The sequence below is a fragment of the Symphodus melops genome (genome assembly GCF_947650265.1).
Source record: "Symphodus melops genome assembly, chromosome: 17".
Taxonomy (NCBI): Eukaryota; Metazoa; Chordata; class Actinopteri; order Labriformes; family Labridae; genus Symphodus; species Symphodus melops.
In genome coordinates this window covers 23,326,096-23,349,437 of record NC_136707.1, presented here as the reverse complement: position 1 = coordinate 23,349,437, position 23,342 = coordinate 23,326,096, and the positions used below count along the sequence as shown (strand labels likewise).

Sequence of the window (23,342 nt, the reverse complement as noted above, 5' to 3'; positions counted from 1 at the left end):
CGGCTCTGCTCACTTCCTGTCGGTACCTGTGCGTCCAATCAGACTTAAAGCTGATCATTTGCACTAACTGAAGCTGTTCTCCTTTCGTCTACATCCTTGCCTGTGTTGTACTTTTCCCCCTGATGTGCGTCGCTTTGGATAAAAGCGTCCGCTGAGTGACCTGTAGGAAGGATAAACGCCCTCACTGACCATGCTGTGTGGGTTAAATGCAAACAGCTGTGTGGATGACAAACGCCTTCACCAACCTCAAAAAGTTAAAAGGAAACAAGTAAATGTCCTGATTTAAGTGAATCGATGATGTGAGGCTGCTGAGACGGTGGCAGAACAGACTCAGCAGTCAGGATTGATTTATGATGCAGGAGGGGAGTGCATTTCACACGTTTGACTTAAAGGCTCACGAGCTGCTGCCGTATGAAGAGTCACACACACAAAACAAGTCAAACTACATCCACGACAAAGACGAGATGAACGTGCACATTCCACCTTTGGCTTGTTCGGATGGCTTCGGTTGGGGCTTTGGACAGCTGCACTTACTGCAGCACCGAATATGTTGCTGGTTTGTCCACCGGGAGGTACGGGTCTCTGCGGCTGAGCAGGAGATGCAGACTCCCCAAATATCCCACTGCTCTTCCCACCTGCACCACAGAGGGAAGAAACGTGTGTTAGGATTTCAACTTCATTTATAAAGGATGCAAAAATCACCATGAGAAAAATCCCCAGAGAAGACATTCAGGATGCGAGCTTCAAGACTCAAACAGGAGACGAGACTATTGGCTCCCACATAGTTCACACATCTGGAGGTGACTGAACACAGTGAGCGGTTTATGTTGGAGTCGTCACATTACAGTAACAGATTTCACACCCTGGACGTTGACACATCCTTTACATGCTGACCTGGAGGATTTGAGCGTCTGGGTGCAGTCTGGGTCTGGGCCTCTTCTGGGGGGGTGAAAACCTTAGAGGCCATCTTATTAGGTCTTCTTGATGCTCCAGCGTCTTCTTCATAGCCCCCAAACAGGTTACTGGATCCACCTCCGGGAGGCTGCAACACCCTGCAGGATACAAAGGAGTACCACTTTATCAAGATGGATGACCTGAGAGTGTGATCCGGCACAGGCTCACTATGGATCCTGAGTCACCTCGCAGAGCAGCCCGAGCCAAATAACAGGTTACGTGATTATACACCCGGTATGGCGCCATACATCTAAGATCTCTCCAGCATGGTGACCCTATGGCTCACATGAACCCTTTCATTTAAACGACCCAAGAAGGGACAGAAACTGAACGTCCTTCGACTCATGTTGCTGTTGTCAGCGAGTGAAACAGCTTTACTTTAAAAAGAATATCTTCCAAAAATGTCAAAGTGTCAGATACTGTAAAACTTTAAATAAAGGCACAGACTCTTTTTTTTCCACATATTTGTTTTTTTTTTTTTAAATAATTACAGGCTTCTCCTGAATAAAAGCTCTTTTCATTGACTGAAGTAAACTAAACATATAACATAATAAACATATTACATGATAACTGGAGAAGTGGTGGGAATTCATTAGTGTCATTTCTTTTCAATCCCTTTTGGACATGTAACTTAAAATATCTCATTATCCAAATCTCTGTTTTATTTATTTATTTTTAAAAATCTTCTTCTGAATTTCTCTTTTTTTTTTGTACATTCACTTTTTTTTCATTATGTTTCATGTTCAGAATAAATAACTAATCATATAAACAAGTGTGGGTTATTCATTCAAAGTTAACAGTATTAACGTGGTCATTAAAGAGGATTCACTGCTCTTACTTGGGATTAAATGTAGTTACATTTGAATATTCACCTTGAGCTGCAGGATGTTTTAATGAGCATCATTTAAAGCCTGAAAGAGCAGATCTATTTCACTGATCAACACAGATAATACTCATCACAGGATGTGATCCCTTATTACTGAGGGGAGAAATATTTCATGTTGATCTGTAGAATTTAAATACAAGAAAACACTGAGTCATCTCAGTGTACAGTCTGATGTGTAATAATCTCCCAGTTTGGGAGTCCTCATGTGGAACTGGGACAAGTGAGTAAATGCCCGAGCACATGTCCTGGATGTCAGGACCAGGACCAGGACCCTGGACCCAGGACCCTGGACCTCCTTCCTTAGACCGGGACGATCATGAAGAGGATCTCTCACTTCCGCAGACAACGCCTGGCGAGCTAGCTTCAGGCTAACTCTTCACTTTTAAAGTTAGCCAACACCAAGCTGGCTCCACTTTGACGACCAACAACAGAACTGTCTCTGAACGTGCTCGTTGTAAATGTTAACGTGACGTCGACATGTTTTAAACACACTAACGGAAATAAACTGCTGTCATTTAACGTTAACTCACATTATGATGCTACCTGTACAGCCCTTCATTTCAAATATAAACAAGCTTAAACACTTATATTCTGTTCACCTCGAGCTCGGTTTGGACCCAGTCTCCAACCCTTGGAACATGTTCGTCGAAGTCATGGTGTTTCTTTTTTTGTTGTTTTAAAGCTTCAAGTTTCTGCAGATAACTTCGTCCGCTTGCCAACTGGACGTTCAGCAACTATTCTCCCGTCTGCGCATGCGTGCCCACTGCCCCAGCGAGAAGTGCGGAGTGAGGAATTTGAGACCCGCCCCGCAGTGACGCGGAGGAATGTGATTGGTCCACTGCCAAACTGCTGAGAATTCGGGAGCGCTCGATTATTATTATTTTATTTACACCACAAACAAACAAACTAGATCATTATTATTATGATTATTAAAAATAATAATGTCTTTTGAAAGAGGGGCTTGTCGAGTGGCTTTCCTAACAGTGTAACACAAAAACACGTTATAAAAGTAGTCCAAGAAAATATAGCTAACCAGAAAACATACTTAAAATGTAAAAACAAAGCACAATAAGAAAGAGTACACATCAAAGAAGAGGAAAAAAAGCAACAAAATAAAATGATTAGGATGGTGTGTTGATAAATTGGCCAAGCAGGAAGTAAATAGTTTGTTTTCTGAAATAATTTAACTGGGTGACATTCTGACTTTTTTCTGGAAGTACGCAGTGGACAAAAAAATCCTCCTCCTATCATCCTCCTATCCTTATCATTATTTATTTCAGTTAAGTTAAACTCCGCCCCGCTGGTCTTTTATACGTCCTGTCTGGACGAGGGAAAATGTTGACGGAGTATTAAATAGAAACATAAAAAAAACTGAATACAGAAACTGTTCATCAATAATCTCATGGTGACATATTTTGTTTATCGTTAGCTGTAACGTTAAAGCCCACGCTTCTGGGTAAATTTCGGCCTACGCCTGACTGTAAATCAAGTGCTTCCCAAGAGTTTCACCAGTTGATTTGACAATCAAAATGTCAATCACTTGTGGGTGGAACTTATTTTTAACACCACAGAATAACTATAATATAATTTATTTGAAATGCCGCTTCATGATGAAGTAAATATCGGAAACAGTTAAAGACAGAATCGGGTTTAATATTAGGAGAATAATTATCAGGAAACTTTTACGGCATTGACAGGAAGAGAACATGGATTGGTCCTTCTCATTCGTCCTCTCACCGATCATTCGCGGAGCTTTCTGTCACTCAAATTTTAACCGTCGTCCTCGTGTACTTGTGACCAATCACATGATTTGTTTTCGAGTAGTAGTGGGCGTGTCTAAACGCGTGGGCGTGTCGAACGGCAAGGAACTGTCAACGGTAACAAGCTGGACTGCTGCCGTCAGCTAGCGATGCTAAACCGTGTTTCTGTTGGGAAAACCTCCGTCGGGACTCGAGTTCAGGTAATTCTTAAACTCTGTCCGTGTTTCTCTTCCTCTCAAGCTGAACGAGAGGCCGCATGTCGTGTTCTGTTTAGTTTTGTTCTGGTTTGTTTGTCCATCACAGCGTTAACGTTAGCTAGCCGACAGTAGCAGCTCCGCCTGCTCCCATGTTAAGGATGTAAACGAGTTTATACTTTAAATAAAACTTCAACATACGTAAGGACAGCTGTTTGTAGAGATAATTCAAACGATGACACATTTCACATTTAAAGTAACGTTGCACCTTTGATTAAACACGTGTGGTTGTGTTGTCGTCCTGTAACACTGCAGGGAAATAAAGTGTGCAGTGTAACATCATAGAGAGGGTTTTTAACATGCATCTGTGAGATTAAAAAAAAGTTTAAAGTTAGATTAAAAAGACAGGAGTGTTAGTCAGAGTGTGATAACATCCAGACGTGTTCCCTTCACAGTACAAAGTGTTTCTGAGTAGTTTGAAGTAAAGTAAATAAACCTTATTAGTGTTGTTCCATCAGATACATGAGGTGTGTGTTTTTATTTTAAATCAGCCTCACAGTGAGCTTTTAAACCAGCTGTGTGGGAATGCCTTACTACAGTCATGCAGGTTGTACACAATGAAACAACACCTGTCTGCACTGCAATCAACCTGCTCAGTGTCATTAAAAAAACAATCAGTGCACATAACATGATCTTCATGTTCCTGTGATGTTTCCTCATTTCAACACTTCTATAATGAACATGCACGGGGTGAATAAAGCCTGGTGGGGATGTTGAAGTGTGATTAATTGTTTTTTGTAAGAGTGGTCAGTGTTTAAAAAGAAAGAGGCTTTTCTCTTTATGAAATGAAACTCTTTCCAGAGGTGATTTCTGCAGGCGGTGGTGACGTAGTGACAAAGTCCACGCGCAGGCAGCTTTATAAAAGTGTGTGTGATGATTATCAACTCTTAATGATCCGGGAATCAATCAGAGCTAAATCCTCTGTAATTCATGCATTTATGTGTATTTTTCCTAAAGTGAAGGAGGTGTGGTGGGTTTCATGTCCCTGTCTGAGTTGTGGAGAGGATTGTTGGAGCTGCTTTGAGAACAGTTGATGTGCGCAGAGTTGAGCTGAGTCGAAGCGGAGCTCGGAGAGAGGAGAGCAGCGAGAGAGAGGAGGGATCCAACACCGCTTCTATTATGCTCACTTTGATCAGTGTTTGTGAATCTAACCGCTCGGACTCATGGTGAAAAGGAAGAAGACGTCGTCCGGCACAGAAGAGCACGAGCATGGGTGAATAAAGTGTTTGAAACGAGCACTTGATGAGGAGCTGATCCGCACCGAGGGGGCTCGTTGTCGTTTCTTTCAGGGCGCTAAACTGAAAAGCGCTCGCATTTCAATTTAGTTCAAATTCAACCCGAAAAATGAGATTGTGAGCGGAAAGGCAGGCAGTAAAACACCCCCGTTAGTTACCGAAGTGTGTTAGTTGTTGAATTTAATTAATTTGAAGGCGTTAAATGGAGATATTTGGTGTTGTTTTGTCGGGACTGGAGAGGGGATTTGAAACAAACAGCGGCGGCCATGTTGAGACAGACTCTACGTCGTCTTTAGAAGTTAATTTTGCACACTGCTTTGCTCCCTAATCAGACTATTTGTCCCCTGGATGTGTTTTTGACAGCATGACACCGGGCTCCAGGGAGGGGATCGGTGTCGAAGGGAGGAGGAATCCGTCCAGAAAGCCCGAAGGCTGCGACGAGGAGGAGAGCGGAGAGCAGGCGAGCGAGGAGCGCAGTACAAAGGGAGGAGTGGAGATCCTTAATCCATCAGCTCTCAGCCCCGGATCAGCCCCGGTCCCCCCCGCCGAACCGCCGAACCGAGCCGTCCTGGGCTCGACCCAGCATCCCCACACGTCCGCGGAGCAGCCCGCCCCTCACTGTCAGGACCAGCATCATTTTCTGCGATCCAGCGTCCGACCGCCGAGCAAACGGATCCGGAAGGATTCACTCAGTTCGGCCATCAATGGACACGGAGGGGCCAAATCCAAAGGTACCGCAGGTGACCGGCTCCTGGGGGAAAGTGTGCATGTCTGGGATTAAGAGGGGGGGGGGGGGGGGTCTGTGTCCTCAGTATAATAAGTGTGTCAGTGTGTTTGTGTATCAGTGATGGATCTCTGCCTGCTCAGAGTGAAACCATCCCGTGAACACTTTGAGAGGAGAGTTTCAATCATCCCTTTAATTTACAATGAATATGTCATCATGAGTTCAGAACACAATGTGTGTGTGTGTGTGTGTGTGTGTGTGTGTGAGAGAGAGAGGAAACAGGCGGAGTGGGGAAGTGTCTGCAGGCCAGAGAGCTTTTCTTTATGAAGTCGTTAAAACGGCATCATTGACTTCTTCCTCTGATCCAAACAGCTGAGGATTTAATTCACCTTTTATTTTTATTTAAGTCTTTAAAAAAAACAAAAAAAAAAACAGCTGAATTATCCAAATGTCACTAAAATAACCACGCAGTGTTTGTAGTGCGTTCATTTCTCACACGCCTCGGTGTGAGTCTGTGTACCGTCGTCACTTTGTGTTATTTTAAGTTGCTCTGTGATGACTGATATCAAAACGAAGGAAGCAAAAACGTTTTCAGTCTGGTGAAGAATTGAAACGCTGCGACAGGTCGGATCGATGTTGTTGTTGTTGTTGTTGTTGTTGTTGTTGTTGTTGTTGGGAAGAGAAGGAGACTGTGATGGTTTCCTCACATTTAGATCTCCAGAGTGGTTTGATAGGATGCTATATTAAGACATCACTGCGTTGGGTCCTGTGAGCAGTCGCACACATTTTCATTTGTAAATGAAACACCAATTCTGGCTGCTGTGTGTGTGTGTGTGTGTGTGTGTGTGTGTGTGACGGCCCGCTGGGGGGGCTCGGACACGAGAGCACACCGCCAGGTAGTTTTGGAGCGGGGTTCTGTGGATCTGATTGCCTTGCCTGCCTCCATGCCAGAGCTGAACCACAGAGGGGAGGGGGGGGGGGGGGGGGGGATGGGGGGGGCGGCGGCGGCTCTGCAGGTCGGGGACGTCTTTGTGTGAAACATTTCCAGAACCACACGGAACAGTTCTGTCTGTCTGTGTCACACAGGAGCAGAGAACGGCTCGTCCTCTCAGGGGACGCTGGGACAGTCGGGGCCCGTGGTCGGCTCCACAGGAGGAGTGTCCAAGACCTCGAAGGGTCAGGGGTCAGCGGAGAAGGAGGAACAATCCGGAAACCAGAAGAGGGCTCGTCGTCAGTGGGAGTCGTGGAGCGCCGAGGACAAAAACAGCTTCTTTGAGGGACTCTACGAGGTGAGGAGCGGATCAGGTTAAATCCACCTGAATGTTTCTGATCGGATTCTTTAATATCTTCCGTTGACTTCTTCACCTCGGCAGCACGGGAAGGACTTTGAGGCGATCCAGAACAACATCGCAATGAAGTACAAGAAACGAGGCAAACCGGCCAACATGGTGAAGAACAAGGAGCAGGTCCGACACTTCTACTACCGCACCTGGCACAAGATCTCCAAACACATCGACTTCACCAGCGGTGAGACCTCCTGCAGCCCCCACACAGTCTGAGCTCCACCTCCTTTTATTACCACCTGAGCTGAGTGTGTGTGTGTGTGTGTGTGTGTGTGTGTGTGTGTGTGTGTCTGACTCTCTCTCTCCCTCCTCAGTTTACTCCAGAGCGCTGAAGAAATCCTCACAAGAACTCTACGGCCTCATCTGCTACGCCGAGCTCCGCAAGAAGGTCGGAGGATGTAAGTGAACGCCGTCTCGTTTGTTTTTCTGCCGTGGGGGGGGCCGAGGGACGTGATTGGTCACGAGGGGGAACGGCGCTCCTGAGGGACGGCGCGCTCTGAACGTCTCTCTCTCTCTCTGCTTTTGTGTTTTGTCTCCGACAGTAATGGATGATAAGAACGTGGCGAAGCTCAACGAACTCATTCAGCAAGGGTAAGAGGAAGTTAGCCTTGAAAAGCTCGCACTCACACACACACACACACACACACACACACACACACACACACACACACACACACACCTGAGCACCTGAGCACCTGAGAGCTCAAACTTCTGACATGATGCATCACAGCAAATCAATAAAAGATAATCCAGTTAGTTGTTTTCATGATGTTCAAAGTGAGTTCCTGCACACTCATTTAAACACACTGATTTAAACACACACTCATTTAAACACACTCATTTAAACACACTCATTTAAACACACACTCATTTAAACACACACTCATTTAAACACACTCATTTAAACACACTCATTTAAACACACACTCATTTAAACACACTCATTTAAACACACACTCATTTAAACACACTCATTTAAACACACTCATTTAAACACACACTCATTTAAACACACACTCATTTAAACACACACTCATTTAAACACACTCATTTAAACACACACTCATTCCTCTCTGAGAGGAAGAAGTCTCAGCAGCATGTTTTTTTTCTACTTCCTGTGTGATTGGTCGCCCTGGCAGAAGGTTAACGGGTGTCTCTGTTGTCCGATCAGGGCCACCACCGTGCGCTCCAAGGGGAGGAACCTGCGGATCAAAGCGCCCATGTGCCGCGCGCTGAAGAAACTCTGCGACCCAGACGGTGAGCGCCGCGTCCCACACGAGACTAAACGCAACGTAAACAAACCCGCGGCTTTGATGGGAGCGCGGGGTTTGTGTGTGGGCGGGGTTTTTTGGATGTAACAATGCCAAGCATGTGGGCTCGTGGCGTTACCATGGTTACCGTGTGGTAGCAGAGCGAGGAGGAGGAGGAGGAGGATGAGTTGTTCCACTGGCTGCCATCTTACCGCTCGCTGAGTCCTGAGAAATGATTGAAGCAGAGACGGGATGAAAAGCTTCTTCTAATTTGAAGTCATGTTTGTTTCTCACCTTTTCTTGCTTTCTTTGCACGAAGCATCAAAGTTCCTGCACCTCCCTCTGAAGTGTGTGTGTGTGTGTGTGTGTGTGTGTGTGTGTGTGTGTGTGTGTGTGTGTGTGTGTGTGTGTGTGTGTGTGTGTGTGTGTCCGTGTGTGTGTGTGTCCCTGCAGGAGTGAGCGACGAGGAGGATCAGAAGCCGGTGCGTCTCCCCTTGAAGGTGGCTGTCGAGCTGCAGCCGCGCAGCAACCGCTCCTGGGCTCGAGTTCAGAGCCTGGCTCACAACCCGCGCCTCAGGTCAGAGCTGCCACACACACACACATACACACACACCACACACACACACACATCAGAGAGTCTGAGACCTCAGGCCTGTCGGGGCTGAAGACACATCAGACTTCAACATAAAGCCTGATTGTGTTAAATGTACAAAGTCGCCCATGACTGCTCTGTAGTTTTATGTCACACTGGTCATGTGACTGAGGCTGTGCTGAGCTCCTGTACAGAAGCCTGGAGAGGACACGCCACGTTTCATAAATGTCTTCACATCTCGTCTTCTTGGGATAGCAGCGTTTATTTCCCCCTGATAACATCTTAATAACTCGACGTCTTGAGGAAACGACGGAGCTGAAACATCCGATCAAAGATTCAGAGAATTCTCCTCCAGAAGTCCCACACACACACACACACACGCACGCACGCACGCACGCACGCACGCACGCACGCACGCACGCACGCACGCACGCACGCACGCACGCACGCACGCACACACGCACACACGCACACACACACACACACACACTCGTATGTTGAACATGAAATAAACGTGTGCTCTGTGTGATGCAGGATGGTGGTGGAGCTCCACAGGAAAGTGTCGAGTCTCATCGAGTACCTGAAGCAGAAGTGGGCGTACCACGACCAGCGGATCGTATCCTTTCAGGCCGCGCGCCGTGACAGGTCGTCCAGTGTGAATCTGAGCAGCGTGCTCGACATCTGGAACACTTTGATAATGTCTGATACCACCCAGTCTGTGTTATCTCAGTGACAGATGAAGAGCAGCGCTGTCCAAACATGCTCGTCATCATCGTCTGCATTGTTTAGTGATCCTGCAGAGGAGACTGATGGACGTGTTGACATGGTTTGATACTTACTGGTGTTGAAGGAGACGCTGTCGGCCTCTTCCTCTCGCTTCTTTTTGGCTCCTTGATTCGAAGGTTTCAGCTCAAGAGTCTGATGGAGAGAGAGGCCCTGGAGGGCGGCCCGTCCAGCGCGGCCTCTCCCAGTAGATCCCAGCAGGAGGAGCTCTTCCTGTTCCCCGCTGAGAGCAGCACTCTGACCACGCTGCCCGGCGTGGCCCGCGTGGTTCACTCCAAGGCGTCCTGCACTGTGCACTGGCTGGAGAGTGGCAAGAACCGACCGAATGCCAAGGAGCTGCCAGCTGCTCAGATCCTGGGCATTCGACCCGGAGCCAAAGCTGGACGAGGGGCCCCCGCTGCTCCTGCTGGAGCTGCAGGGACTGCATCAGGTGAAGCTCGGCGTCCGGAGCCTCTTCACTCCGAGCCCTCTCAAGACACTTCTCCCAAAGTGGAGGAGAAGCGAGCCCCGCCTGTCTCTCTCCCCGCTCCCTCTCAGCCCACGCCGGCTCCCGGTGACGAGGCCTGTGGGTTGGGGGCCCTTGAAGGGGGCCGGACATGTGCTGAGGTGGAGTCGAGTGGGAGCGTAGCTGCAACAAAGAGCGTGGAGAGCGTCTGTGGTGGTGCAGAGGGTTCATCAGATCAGTGCACGGAGGAGCAGAACAGCAGCACGTCGTCCCCAGACCAGACTCCTCCAGCCAAACCCCCCCCGGAGGAGGGGCTGTCGCAGAGCGCTGCGCCCCACGCCAAAGAGCGGGCCGTGGAGCAGATCAGAGAAGAGGGCTGGAGCGCCCGCGACGCCGAGAACGTCACGCTGGCTGAGCTCTACCTGATGCTGGGGAAACCTGGGAAGCTGCAGCTGGACTACGAGTGGCAGCCGGCGAACGCCGCGGAGGACGGGCAGACCTCGGCGCCGCCCAGACCACATCGGACAAACCCGGTTCTACGCTGCCTGCTCAAACTGGTCTCGACGGAGGTCAACCCCAAGCCTTTGGTAGGGCGCCGCTGTTTCTGCTCAGTGCTGTCTTTACTCCTTTGAATATCCTGCAACAACAAGATTCTTAAAATGCCTCAACAGGACCAAAGTCTTCAACGACTCTGATTGTCTCTCTCTGTCTCTGTCTCTCTCTCTGTCTCTGTCCAGGCTCCAGAGCTCTGCTCCACAGCCACGTCCCCCCTGAAGACCCCTCTGGACGAGCAGAACCAGGCCCTCACGCCTCCAGGGAAGGGTCCCGTCGCCGGGGTCCGCAGCCCCAACTGTGGGCGACAGCAGGCCTCTCTTCGAGGGGCTCGCGTACACCTGCCCAACGCTGCAGCATCAGGTACCTACCCCCCCCCCCCCGTCTGTGCTGCAGGATCAAACCGTACAGCGCTCACTAAAATCCCGTCTTTGTCGTTCCTCTGGATGCAGGCGGACGCTGCCTCCCTCGATCTCTGCTGGGCTCGACCACAGGAAGTGACTCTGAGGGCGGCGTGTTCGCCGTCCCCACCACGCTGCCCCCCAACAGCTCCCGCCACAGCCGAATGTTCTCCCCCAACAAGGAGGCCGAGCTGGCCTTCAGACAGCAGCTGGACTCCATCAGCGTACGACACGGCGCCGCTCTTCTTCTTCTTCTGTCACCGTCCTGTGCGGAACGCCACGCTCACTGGATTTGTGTTTTTCACAGATGCAGTCGGATCTTTTCCTCTCCAGACAAAGAAAACCTCGAAACAGACAACTCCGGAAGCCGCTCGTAGTTCAAGTAAGAGAAGAAGAGAGTCGGTGCTGTGTGACCGTCCCTCAGCGGACTGAGAGATAAAGTGTGTGTCTGTCTCGTCCACAGAGAACGCTCCTCCCCCGGACGACAGGAGACACGCCGCAACACGTCTGCTCCTTCTCCATCCTCTCCAACTCCTCCGCCACAGGTGAGCTCAGCGCTGCTCGCCGTCTCTTCCTCCCTGACTGACTGTTTTTTCCGCTCTAATCTCTCGCCTCTCTTCCTGTTTCGTCCCTCAGGAACTGGATCCTTCCGGCCGATCCACGCTCGCCTGGCTCCTCCCACTCGCCCCCTCCCGTCTAAGACTTCCTGTGCAGCAGCCAGCCAGCTCTCCAGTAGGCGCCGCTCTGCGTGAACGATCCCCGGACGCTTCTCTTACTGTGTTTGCTCAGCGTGTTGTTCTCTTTCAGGTGCCATCGACCTCGCAGCCAAGTCTGCAGGGATCATCCCCGCCAGTCCCCGCAGGGAGCCGGATCCTCCCCCTGGTGACGACCTGCTCCCCTCCTCCACGCCGCTCAGCGAGGCCGAGGCAGAGTCTGGACTCCCCGAGCACGCCGTCCCCGAGGTCAGCCGCTGAAAAACATCGAGAGAGAGCGCAGAGACCCCGAGCTCGTCAGGCTAACACGTGTGTGTGTGTGTGTGTGTGTGTGTGTGTGTGTGTGTGTGTGTGTGTGTGTGTGTGTGTGTGTGTGTGTGTGTGTGTGTGTGTGTGTGTGTGTGTGTGTGTGTGTGTGTGTGTGTGTGTGTGTGTGTGTGTGTGTGTGTGTGTGTGTGTGTGTGTGTGTGTGTGTGTGTGTGTGTGTGTGTGTGTGTGTGTGTGTGTGTGTCTTCCACAGAACGGCGTTCCTCCTCCGTCTCCTGGAGCGGCTGGAGGCGGGGACTCGCTCCTCTCTCCGCCGAGTGTGGCCTCGCTCCTCGACATCTCGCTGCCCGGCCCCCCCGAGGAGGCGCTGGCCCCGGGGGGGCCGCAGACGCACATCAGTGACTCCATCATCGAACTCGCCATCAACTCTGCTCACTACGGTGCGTCTCTCTCGTTTGCTTTGAACATGTGTGAAGCGTGCGTGGCTAAACGTGACCTCGTGGCTGTTTGCAGGCGAGGAGGCGGCGCTCTCTCCTGCCAAGCTGAGCAGCAACAACGACGGCTCCAAGCTTCTCTCCTCGTCTCCCTCGGTCAGCCCGTCCAGAGGCTGGATCCCCTCGCCGAGCCACGACCCCCAGTGGTACCCCAGCGACTCGTCCGACTCCACCCTGGGCTGCCTCCTCTGTGGGTCTTTATTTTCTGTCGCCGTGGCGCCGCGTCAGAGTGACGTCTGTCCTTTTCATTCACCGTCTCGTTTCCTTGCAGCCAGCATGGTCTCCCCTGATAAGAGCAGGCGGACCACCCTCACCCCCTCTGGCCCCTCCAGCGGCACCGCCCTGCTCGGCCCCAGCCTTCTGGACTGCAACTCCCATGATTCCTTTCAGTCCCGTGGCCTTCCCGATGTGGCAGAAGTAAGTTGACCCTCCTGCGAGTGTCGGTCCTCGTGGTCGGCGTGCGTTTAATGCTCCTCCTCCTTCTTGCAGATGGACTCTCAGCTCGCCTGTATGATGAGCGAGAGCAGCGTCGACTACATCGCCCGCTTCAACGACCTGGCTCAGGAGCTGGCTGTGACCGAGCCCTCCATCCCCCCGCCCTGACCAGGACCCCCCCCCTCCCCCGCGTGCTGCCGAGGAGAGGTCAGCCGCACGCTGCGCCTCCTCCTCCTCCTCCTCCTCCGCAGAGACGAGTTTGTTAAAGTGCAATAATAATGTTGAAACGAGCGCGTTTCTGTGAACTGTTTCTTCAAGGTGAGACGCCCTTTAAAAGAACTTTACAAAACACGACCTCATGTAAGGAAATACTACGCCATATCTGAACAAAAGATTCTCTCTGTTCCTGCTCTCTGTCTGTCTGTCTGTCTGTCTGTCTGTCTCTCTCTCTCTCTCTCTCTCTGTCTCTCTCTCTCTCTCTGTCTGTCTCTCTCTCTCTCTCTCTCTGTCTCTCTCTCTCTCTCTCTCTCTGTCTGTCTCTCTCTCTCTCTCTCTCTCTGTGTTCGTCTTCTTCTCGTTCAAAATTACCCGCAAAATGTGTAAATCCGCCAAAATGTGCAGTTCAGATCCCGGCTGGAGGCAGCGACGATCACGTACCATGTGGCGAGACGCCGTTCGTTCACTTAGTTTGAGTCGCAGGACGCCGGACGCGGCCGGTCGGGTGGGACGTGAAGGACACTGACGTTCGTCTCGTGCACGCTCGATCGGCTTCATCTGAGAAAACAAACAAACAAACGCCTGGAATCAAGTTTGTCGTCTGTTCCGATGACTCGCGATACGTCAGCTTCATGTTCGTCTGCAGTGACACTCTCTCTCTCTTTCCACGTCCCCCTCGCTCGCCCACTCGCTCACTTTGGTTTCATAGTTTGGAGTGTTTTAACTCTGCTGACATGATGAATGACATTAAAGGAGCGACATCATGTGACCGACCGTGTGTTCATCTTCAAACGCTGCTGCTCGTGTCCGAAGCGTCCCGCTCGTTTAAACTCGCTCAGCTCGAGCTCAGATTCTCCTGGTCGCGACCTTCCTGCGGTCTAATTTAAGGGACGCGCCCTTTGCACACAAGACGAGGATTTCTGTGATCGTCCTGGTCCTGGTCCTGGTCCTGGTCTCGGTCTCGACTACAACACTACTAGAGAAAAACACTCGTTAATCCTGAAGGGTCCACCGGCGGCGTGGTCCCGAGATGGCGGGACCCGGAGGAGAGGAACAAGTCGAGATCGTTTCCTCGTTACCATGGTAACCTGGATGTGTTTCAGAGTCCAGACGCTCGCGTATTCATGCCGTATGGTGAATGTTTTTTTTTTTTTTTTTTTTCCTGCCTTCCTCTCCGAGTGCGATCTGTCGAGAGCGCCGCGCGTCTCGCCACTACGGGAAAAAAAAAAAAAGAAAAGAAAAAAAAAATAATTTCGAACGTCGCCCGAAGCTCCGGAACATTTCGTCTTCTCACACTAGAAAATAAACCATGAAGATGTTTGGAGAGTGAACTGCAGGGTCGTCTGTATTTTCTGTTGAAGGATTTATTTGTATAAATTCCAGTATTCTCTTTTTTTTTTTTTTTTTTTTGTGACATATTGTAAATTGTTATTTGGACTATTTATTGTTAACATTTCAGAAAGTGTTTGTTTAACTCTAAATTAAGATGACGTCTAAAAAGGAGAAGCTGTTTGGTTTTTATTCTGTGTATAAAGAAGGTTATAAACAAACTGAAGGAGCTTCATTCTGTTACAGTCTGATGTTTTAAAGATCTTCACTTCCTGTCCGTGACTCCTCCCCCTCGCTCCTCCTCCTCCTCCTCGCTCGAGGACGACGACGCTGCGTCACTCGTCTTTGGCTTTGCCTTCTTTGCGAGCGCGTGACGACATGAGTTTGAAAAAGAGAGCGGGCCACAGCGTGCGGAGGTAGACGGCCACGCGAGGCAGCGGTCCGGCCAGGACGACGTCTTTGCTCCTCTGACGGACCGCCTTCAGGACGGCCTGAGCCACGTCCCGGGGGTCACGACCCGACGCCGTGGTTTTATCCAGAACTGAAAAACAACAAACAGGACGAAGAGGGTCAACATTCAGAACGTGTTTTTAAAAACTCGTCCGGCCGCCATCTTTGATTCAAAGTGCACAGTGAGTTCGGTCCGTGGCGAGTCGTCTGCCTCACCTCCGTACTTGGACCCGTCTCCGGTGACGGCGTTGACTGACAGGTTGGTCCTGATGTACCCCGGACTGATGACGCTCACCGGGATCCCGTAGACCTCCACTTCGGCCCGTAAGCAGTCGAAGTACGCTTGGGTGGCGTGTTTGGAGGCCGCATCTGACCACGGAGAAGAAAGCAGAGTCATCGTCATCGTCATCAAACGAAAAGATAAAAACGTTTCATTGAAGGAGACGAGGAAACGCACAGGCCGATCTGTACGGGATGGAGATCTTTCCCTGGACGCTGCTGATGACCACGATGTGGCCGCTTCGCCGGCGAACCATCGAGGGCAGGAGAGCTGTGAGGGAGGACGAGAGTTCACGTCTGAAACGTTTGTGCGTGTAAACAAAAGACTGATGTTACAGAAGCTCCCGCTCGCCGACCTTGAGTCAGAGCGACCGGACCAAAGTAGTTCGTCTCCATCACGTCCCGCTGGACTGAAACGTCGGTGTCCAGGATGTTGCCGCGGTAACTGATTCCAGCATTATTAATGAGCACGTCCACGTGTCCGTAACATTTCAGGATCTCCTCCGCAGCTCCTCCCACCGAGTCGGCGTCAGCCAGGTCGAAGGTCACGGAGCGGGGAGTGTGAGTCTGAGTGTTTGAACAGAAGTCACCGTCTGATTCCACCCACAAGCAAAACTGTTTGAAAACTTCTACGACTGTACGCACCTGTCCCCGTGCGCCCGCTGAGCCCGCCGTGAGCTCCTCGACCACCTGCTGCAGACGACCGGCGTCTCGTCCACACAGAACCAGCCGAGCTCCTGCAGCGTGGAAGACCCGCGCACACTCTGCGACAGAAAGAGGCCGGACATGTAAACGTCTGAAACTGTCAGAGTCGATGCTACCTGAGAAGCACGCCGACCTTTCCCCAGTCCCGAGCTGGCGCCGGTGATGACCACCACGGCGTCCTGCAGAGCAGCTCCTGGTCTGAGGCGCAGCAGGACCCTGTAAAGCAGCCAGACCCCCGCACCGGCTAAAACCAGCTGAAGCGCTCCTCCTCCCATCACTCGCTCCATGGACCACAATCACCCTCCCCTCTCGACGTGAGCGATCTGCAAACAAGAAGAAGAAGAAGAATCAGGGCGCCAGTAACCTCGTGAAGGTTCATGACGACCCGAGGAAGAAGTCGCTGAGCCTCAGAACACAAAGGAAGAAAAGATTCATCATTCCAAAATAACAGCCGGCAGTGATCAGGGTTTTACACTTCTTCTTCTTTAGTGTTTAGTGAGAATATTTCACTTCCAGAGAAATTGTGAATAAAAAGCATGGCCTCCCTGTGACCTTCACGTGTCCTCCCTCTAAAGGGATTGTGATTTGATGCGTCACCATAGCAACATGGAGGAGCACTGGTACTGACACAGAAACACCTATCTCTCTTCTTCATTTTATTACTTCTATCACGTGATCTGTGTTTACATCTGATGATTCAGTTTAATCCTAAATTAAGAGACATGGGGTTTTAATTATTCACAGATATAAAAACAATGCTCATTAAGAGTGTCTCAAATAAACAGACGACGTGATGCTCCTGAACGCACCACGGTCACAAGAACCTGCAGCCTCAACTTATTTCTTAACACTAACTTTATAAAGACATGTTAGAAACATGTTAAGAACATGTTAAAGACATGTTTCACTAAGAAATAAACTATGTTGAGAACTAAATGACAGAAAACACTGATACGCTACACGTAAGTAGCCATGCTAATGCTAATGCTAACGACAGCTACATGTCACCTGTAACGTCAACACAGTTTTAAATGAAAGTTTGAGCTCACCTGTCTTCAGTTTCAAACAGCAGCCAGCCTGAGTTGGTATCAACACTTCCGGGTTCATTCAACGTAAGGACGTAAGGACGCGACGAACGAAGAGCGTTTCTCGTGCTGCATTCACGTGCTATCACAATAATGGGAAAACTCAGTTATACACCGGGCAAACGGTGCGCTGATGGAGAAATGTTTGAAACTATTAAGTTGATAAGTCAGCGACATGGCGGCTTACAGCTAACGTTTGCTTATTGGTTAAAATATTCCTTTCAACTCATCATACATTAAAATATATGTAACCAGGAGGAAACGTGCGTTACTCACCATGAACACTGTGAGGAGAACTGAGAGGGAAATGTTTGAGCCTCCATGTTTGTCTAAGTTTAGATTTGATGTTTACATATCAACTCGGGAGAAGAGGAAGTCGAAAGAGCACTTGAAGGCAGCACAGAAGCGCGCGACGCTTGGAATTATGGGAAAGGAAGTCCTGTGAAACCATAAACAATCAGCCTGCCTCATATTTATGTTCAGCTGTGACGTAAATTCAACTAATGAATAATTCTACATCGTAATATTTATTAACATTAAAAGACGCGTTCACGGTCAAACCAATTTAAAACTATTTAAGATTTTATTTTATTTATTTAAACAGCATGATCACATAACTCAACTCCATCAACAATACTGTAATGTGTCTGAATGATTTCATGGTTAAACTTCAAATTCATCCTCTAACATTTCAATCAGCAGTTTATCGACCTTCAGACAACATAAGAAGAAAAGTTACTAGAACAGGTTAGCTTTGACCTCTGACCTTCCTGATGATGACCTCTGACCCTCCTCATGATGACAGGAGGTACACATGCATTAAACAGCCAGCTGTGAGTCTGCTGACAGATAATGAGCCGTCTCAGTTCGTCTCTGTGTGAACTCAAAGCTCCTGCACAGGAAGTGAAGTGATGATGAGACGGTTCAGAGAGCGACGGCTGCTCAAACAGAAAATACACAAAGTTATTCCAAACAAATGCCGTATTATTCTCTTTCATATGGACCCATATAATTTGAAGATTTTGAAGTCTCTCTGATCTCATCCTGAGATTAGAAGGAAAACTCTTTTAAAGAACATAACTTCAGTTCATTCATAATTTGTTTTTTATCTCCCGGGCGCGGACGCAACCTCCCCGTGTTTCGGTCTGAGTGAAGGCCACGCCCCCTGCACACGAGATGAGGATCTGTCAGAGATGTTTATTTTGGTCTTGACTACAACACTGAGAAAGTTTGATGGATAAATTAAATCAAGTATTTTTCATGTACTGCTACATTTGTTGTTTTACGTCATTTGGTTGATTTCTCTGAACCTTTCTGTCGTTTAAACCCGGAGTAAAACACGACAGCTTCCTAAAACACGGATGGATCATCCTCGAAGGAAAATAACAGGTGGAATCCATGGAGATGCTTTTATTTATTTATTTTTTTAATGGAGCTTTTATGGAAGATTTCAAAACTGTCTTTGGGAAACTCTTCATGAACAGACAAAACTTCTTAAACAGGTTTCAATCGTTTCCTCTCCTGCAGTCAAAGTCATGAAAACGATTTAAGAGCCCGTGATGTCACGACTTCGACTCTCCCAACCTCGAAATGACACTTTCTGTTTGTAAGTCTCTCGTTCTCTCGACTCCTCTTTAATAACTAAGAATACATCGTCTCGTCCGAGGCAGCACGCTGTTCAGGTTTGAAACATGAGTTCAGATGGTCGGTGTTTTTGAGCGAGCACATCGAGTCACAGAAATATCAAATCTTAAAAACGTCAAACAAGAAATTCTTCATGAACGAAACACAATCTCAAGAAGTGGCAGCCTTTGGCTCTTTTCTGGACATCATGTAGAATCCATTTAATGAAAAAAGAAAAAAGCAAAATCAAATACAGAAAAGTGAGTTTGAAACATCCTAATGTTTAATGAGAGGGTGACGTTCTGATCAGCGAGGGAGGGGTACAGTGAAACTACGAGGGGAAGAAGAGAGAGACGCTCACAACATGACCGTCCGTTTCTACTCCTGACGACCTGCTGCCGTACCCTTGAGCACTAACCTGCCGGTGGAGGGTGCATTGGGGGGGGGGGGGGGGGGGGGGGTAACTACAGAGACAAGTGTGCTGATGATGTCACGTAAAGGAAACGTAAGGGAACAAACAATTCCTTCTGCTTCTTACTAGATCCCTCTGATCAGAGTTCAAAATGGACGCAGCCACCGCACGTGTGGCGCCTCCTGCTGGGCCTGATCAGGACTTCCACTTTTCTTACATCTGGGGGCGGACAGGTTTTTTTTTTGTAGTTTTTTTTTTTTCCTTTAATATGTTGGTTTTTTAAACCGTCTTCAGAGTGCACTCATACCGCATAGAGTTCGTAGATCTTCTTGGCGCAGTACGCCAGGGCCGCCAGCGCTATCGTGTTATGGAGTCTCTTTCTGTGGACGTCATCCCTGCGTACCAAAACCACGGGCGTCGAGGAGGTGAGCGTGTGCAGGGGCAGCCGTGAGAGTTTTTGGCTGTCGTACTCCACCTGGTACTTGCAGCAGGGGTCAAACTGCCATGAAATTCCGTAGAGGGCGGAGCAGGCCACGCTGAGGGCGCCAGCAGGCAACGCCACGTAGCGCGAGTATTCGATGGGCAGCGAAAGGGGTGTCAGGAGGCACGCGGCGCCCGACAGCACGGCCGTCTTGTGCAGGCAGTTGCCCACGGTAATCCATCGAGCCGTCTCGTCTCCGATGCGCGTGGGCTCGATAACAATGTATTTATACTGGGCCTCCAGCGCCTGCTCCAGCTCGTACTCAAACTGGTCCTGCGCGTTCTCGCCGTTGTAGATCTCGTGCACGATGTAGCAGTCTGTCGCCGCCATCACTCCCCTGTGAGGAAACAGAAAACACACAGCAAGGTCGAGTGAGGGAACGAACGCCAGTCAGGTGAGACACTCTTTAAAAGGCTGAGAGCGGAGCGATGACTCTGAACGTCGTGTCGCGGCGCTCGTTCCTCCAGCGTGTGGCTGTAACGTTCACGCTTTTAAAAACAAGCTAAAGCTAACGGTCAGCTACTCGCCACTCTCGGATAAAGTTATGCAAATTTCATGAAAGGAAAAAAATGTTTTCTGATTAATTTTGGATTTAAAAGAACACAGGAGTCAATATGACGCTTTTTGCATCACATGAAGAAAAACTTTCAGGCAAAGAAAAACACATCAACACTACGACCATGTTTCTAATGATACACAGCTTCATGTATCCCTTTAAGTTCATCTACACTCTTTATATCTGTTTATTCATCACACTTCGTCTTGTTATCAGATTATTAAACACTGTAATAATCTAACTGTTCTCACGTCGTGCAGGTCGAATCACAACATTTACTCTTCAACATCCTGGAAACTTTTCAATGACGAGACGTTTTCGCGTTCTGTTCAATCGTTTTACAGCAGTTACATTTTCTCTGATTATTTGAACAGGAAAGCTTCGTGTTGACACGATCCAAAGTGTCCCGGCTCACTGAGGCTGCTCCGCCTGAGCTCTGAACCCGGAGCGCGTCCCGGTGAAATCCAACGGTACCTTTGGAAACATTTGTGCTTTAACGCTCACGTGTTGCCTTCAGTGACTCCTGCAGGACATACAGTACCCTGTGATGTCATCTCCAAGGTCAATGAATCTAAACACAGACAGCGGCTTGTCACAATAATGACACTCTTACAAACTCCTAAATGACTCCACGGCGTCTCCCGGGACACGAGCGAAGAAAACTAAATAACCTTTCTGTAGGTGGCGTGCACTAAAAACGACCTTCACAACAACGTGTCATGCAAAGAGAGCGCACGGCAGACTTTCTCATGAGCTGTAAGTATGTCGAGCTCACGAGTAGTTTCTTATCAGCACCAGATAGTTTCACACAGTGCTGTGACGTTTAACCTTCAGTCTGACGGGAGGCATTGACCCCCCCCCCCGCAGCGTCTTCAGAAGCGTTACAGAGGAGGCTTCAGCTGAGCGCTGCCGTGTGTGTGTGTGTGTGTGTGTGTGTGTGCATGTCGGACTGTTTGTGTATGTGAAGCTCCTGCTGTACCGTGTTTCTGCATCACGGACAATTAATGTGAACTCACAGAGCGGGACGTCGATATATGAACGTACAAACACACGACAACGTTGTGAAAACATCGGCCTAATAAGTTTCCTCGTGCAGTTTATCCCGTGAGCAGACTCAGTCCAAATCACAGCCTGTCGGCCTGCTCGCTTTGTTTTTGTTGACTGAAGACCTTCGAGTTTCTGTAAAAAGCTTCGATCGATCATTAAAATAAACCTCACAGAAACATGTTGGGGGGGGGGGGGGTCGGTGTCGACTCTCTGAGGACTTCATGTTGATGGTCAAACCTTCACAAAGTGTAAAGACAGAAAGCTCAAAGACAGCGGGGTCATGGACAAACATCTCACTCCACCTATGAGACGATTCACGACAAAGATGATGATGATGATGAAACAGATTCATTCAGGAGCTTTAACCTTTTAATGTTTTTATTCTCATTAACAGGAGCTGATTGGAGCTTCTCATTAAATAATGCATCATGTTGGTTTGTCTTATTTCTGTAGTTCTTTTCTTTTTAGTGTCACACAGTTTTTAGTCTCGTCTGTTTTCTTCTCACCTTTTTATTCTCATGTCATGAAGTCAAAATGTTTCCTCTGACTTAAAACACGCGGGTGTCTCCTCACTTTATAAATCCGATTATCACTTTATTATTCAGATCAGATTCATCAGAGTGCAGATGTGAAGCTGGACACCTTAAAATCTATTAATCCTGATGAATCTTTACATCCCTGGGACATGATGTCCCTCACTGTCCTCGGTCAGATAACACATGCTAACTGCTTTACACTGCACAAAGTTGGAGCTGAAGTTTAGCAGCGTTCACTTCACCAGCCCGTGTTAGCTTAGCATGTTAGCATGAAGCAAACCGAACAGACTGACCGTTAAACTGAACTTTTTCTCTCCAGTCGAGTTGACAGAAATCAAAACATCACATGAGCAGCTCGCTTGTTTCCCCGCTAACGTCAGCTAGCAGTACGTGTTAGCGTGCTAGCAGTTAGCAGTAAAAAATCCGACGTGTCGTGTCGGCGTTTAACGTAAATCCCAAACGATGTGCGCGCGTGACGTTTCTCAAACGGTGACACCTAAACACAGGTGAATCATATGAAAACATTTCGGTTTAATGGCCAAGGTGTGCAGTAACTGACCTCTCCCTGCTTACTGGGACACCGCGCCTCCTTCCCAGCGACGCCATGTTGGAGATACAACTGTGATTGCGGTTGACGTATGAGAGCGCATAGCCTTGTGGGTAATGTCGTTGTTCGCGCCGTCAACGTTTAGACGTCGAGCTTAATGCACACTGCATTTCCCGTGATGCCCTGAAGGCAGAGCGCCTTCCGTTACGTATTTTATAACAGCCCACTGAAGTTTGAGAGGTCAGAACATATTTTGATGAAAAATAATAAAAAATATATATTTATATGAAATACGACACGTGACGTCAGAGTATGAAAATGAACGCAATATAAAAACCGGAAGCGGTCACATTTGAATATGTGAGAGCGCGCGCACGCACGCACGCACACAGCACGTCATATTGAGTTTGAGTCATTCAGTTTATCATTAATATTTGTGTCTGTAAACTCAACATACTCACACATATTGTGTCCTCGTGCACTAGTTTGAGCTTCCTCTCCTGTCCGCGTGCTGTAACCTGACACGCGCTCAGTCAATGGTTACCTGCAGGATGGTGGCGAGTGACACCTGCAGCTCTTTCTTATTATCCAGGTGAATGAATAATGCATGTTTGACGTTTCAAAATGAATCAATCCAAAAAATAAAGACTATCGACATCTTCACATTTCATACATTGATGAAATGAAATGAGATGATAGATTATTATCTATAAACACGTTTACAGGAGCAAAGTCTACAGTGAGGTTTGAAGAGAAATGAGAAAGTGACCTTACTGTCTAATCAGACATCGGTCCTGAGTGGTCTGGATTTATTTGGACCAGAGAAGGTCCTTTATTATTTTAAACTGTAAGCAAATTTCAGATTCCCGAATGTAAAGTGCTATACAAATAAAATGTGTTATTATTATTATTTTTTTAAATTATTATTATTAGGTGGTTTTAAGGCACCCCTCACAGCCGTTTCGGACGCCCCTTGGTTTGTCAGACA

The 23,342-nt window shown here is 48.6% G+C and overlaps 4 protein-coding genes across 4 annotated transcripts; 1 reads left to right on the top strand and 3 right to left on the bottom strand.

Annotated features, from left to right (window-relative positions):
* Nucleotides 1–390: 390 nt before the first annotated feature.
* On the bottom strand, nucleotides 391–2,626 carry jpt2 (Jupiter microtubule associated homolog 2; the record flags this gene model as incomplete). Its single annotated transcript, XM_079365453.1, has 3 exons — nucleotides 2,440–2,626; nucleotides 895–1,052; nucleotides 391–635 (listed from the first exon to the last, which is right to left on the bottom strand). Coding segments are annotated over exons 1-3 (459 nt in total), but the record flags the coding sequence as incomplete, so codon positions are not given.
* Nucleotides 2,627–4,823: 2,197 nt separating this feature from the next.
* cramp1 (cramped chromatin regulator homolog 1) lies at nucleotides 4,824–13,884 on the top strand. Its single transcript, XM_079366399.1, has 20 exons — nucleotides 4,824–5,067; nucleotides 5,453–5,820; nucleotides 6,900–7,102; nucleotides 7,187–7,340; nucleotides 7,471–7,554; nucleotides 7,699–7,747; nucleotides 8,328–8,413; nucleotides 8,860–8,983; nucleotides 9,533–9,614; nucleotides 9,908–10,813; nucleotides 10,964–11,141; nucleotides 11,231–11,403; nucleotides 11,487–11,561; nucleotides 11,643–11,724; nucleotides 11,816–11,911; nucleotides 11,987–12,141; nucleotides 12,413–12,599; nucleotides 12,673–12,843; nucleotides 12,925–13,070; nucleotides 13,143–13,884. The coding sequence occupies exons 1-20, from the start codon at nucleotides 5,018–5,020 to the stop codon at nucleotides 13,254–13,256; spliced, it is 3,483 nt and encodes a 1,160-aa protein (XP_079222525.1). The 5' UTR covers nucleotides 4,824–5,017; the 3' UTR covers nucleotides 13,257–13,884.
* Nucleotides 13,885–14,652: 768 nt separating this feature from the next.
* Nucleotides 14,653–17,366, bottom strand: dhrs7b (dehydrogenase/reductase (SDR family) member 7B). The gene is made up of 7 exons (XM_079366437.1): nucleotides 17,117–17,366; nucleotides 16,201–16,390; nucleotides 16,008–16,126; nucleotides 15,719–15,929; nucleotides 15,541–15,633; nucleotides 15,300–15,452; nucleotides 14,653–15,174 (listed from the first exon to the last, which is right to left on the bottom strand). Exons 2-7 carry the CDS (start codon nucleotides 16,352–16,354, stop codon nucleotides 14,969–14,971), a joined length of 936 nt encoding a protein of 311 aa, XP_079222563.1. The 5' UTR covers nucleotides 16,355–16,390; nucleotides 17,117–17,366; the 3' UTR covers nucleotides 14,653–14,968.
* A 2,055-nt stretch (nucleotides 17,367–19,421) lies between these two features.
* Nucleotides 19,422–22,516, bottom strand: tmem11 (transmembrane protein 11). Its single transcript, XM_079366448.1, has 2 exons — nucleotides 22,367–22,516; nucleotides 19,422–20,005 (listed from the first exon to the last, which is right to left on the bottom strand). The coding sequence occupies exons 1-2, from the start codon at nucleotides 22,411–22,413 to the stop codon at nucleotides 19,489–19,491; spliced, it is 564 nt and encodes a 187-aa protein (XP_079222574.1). The 5' UTR covers nucleotides 22,414–22,516; the 3' UTR covers nucleotides 19,422–19,488.
* Nucleotides 22,517–23,342: the final 826 nt, after the last annotated feature.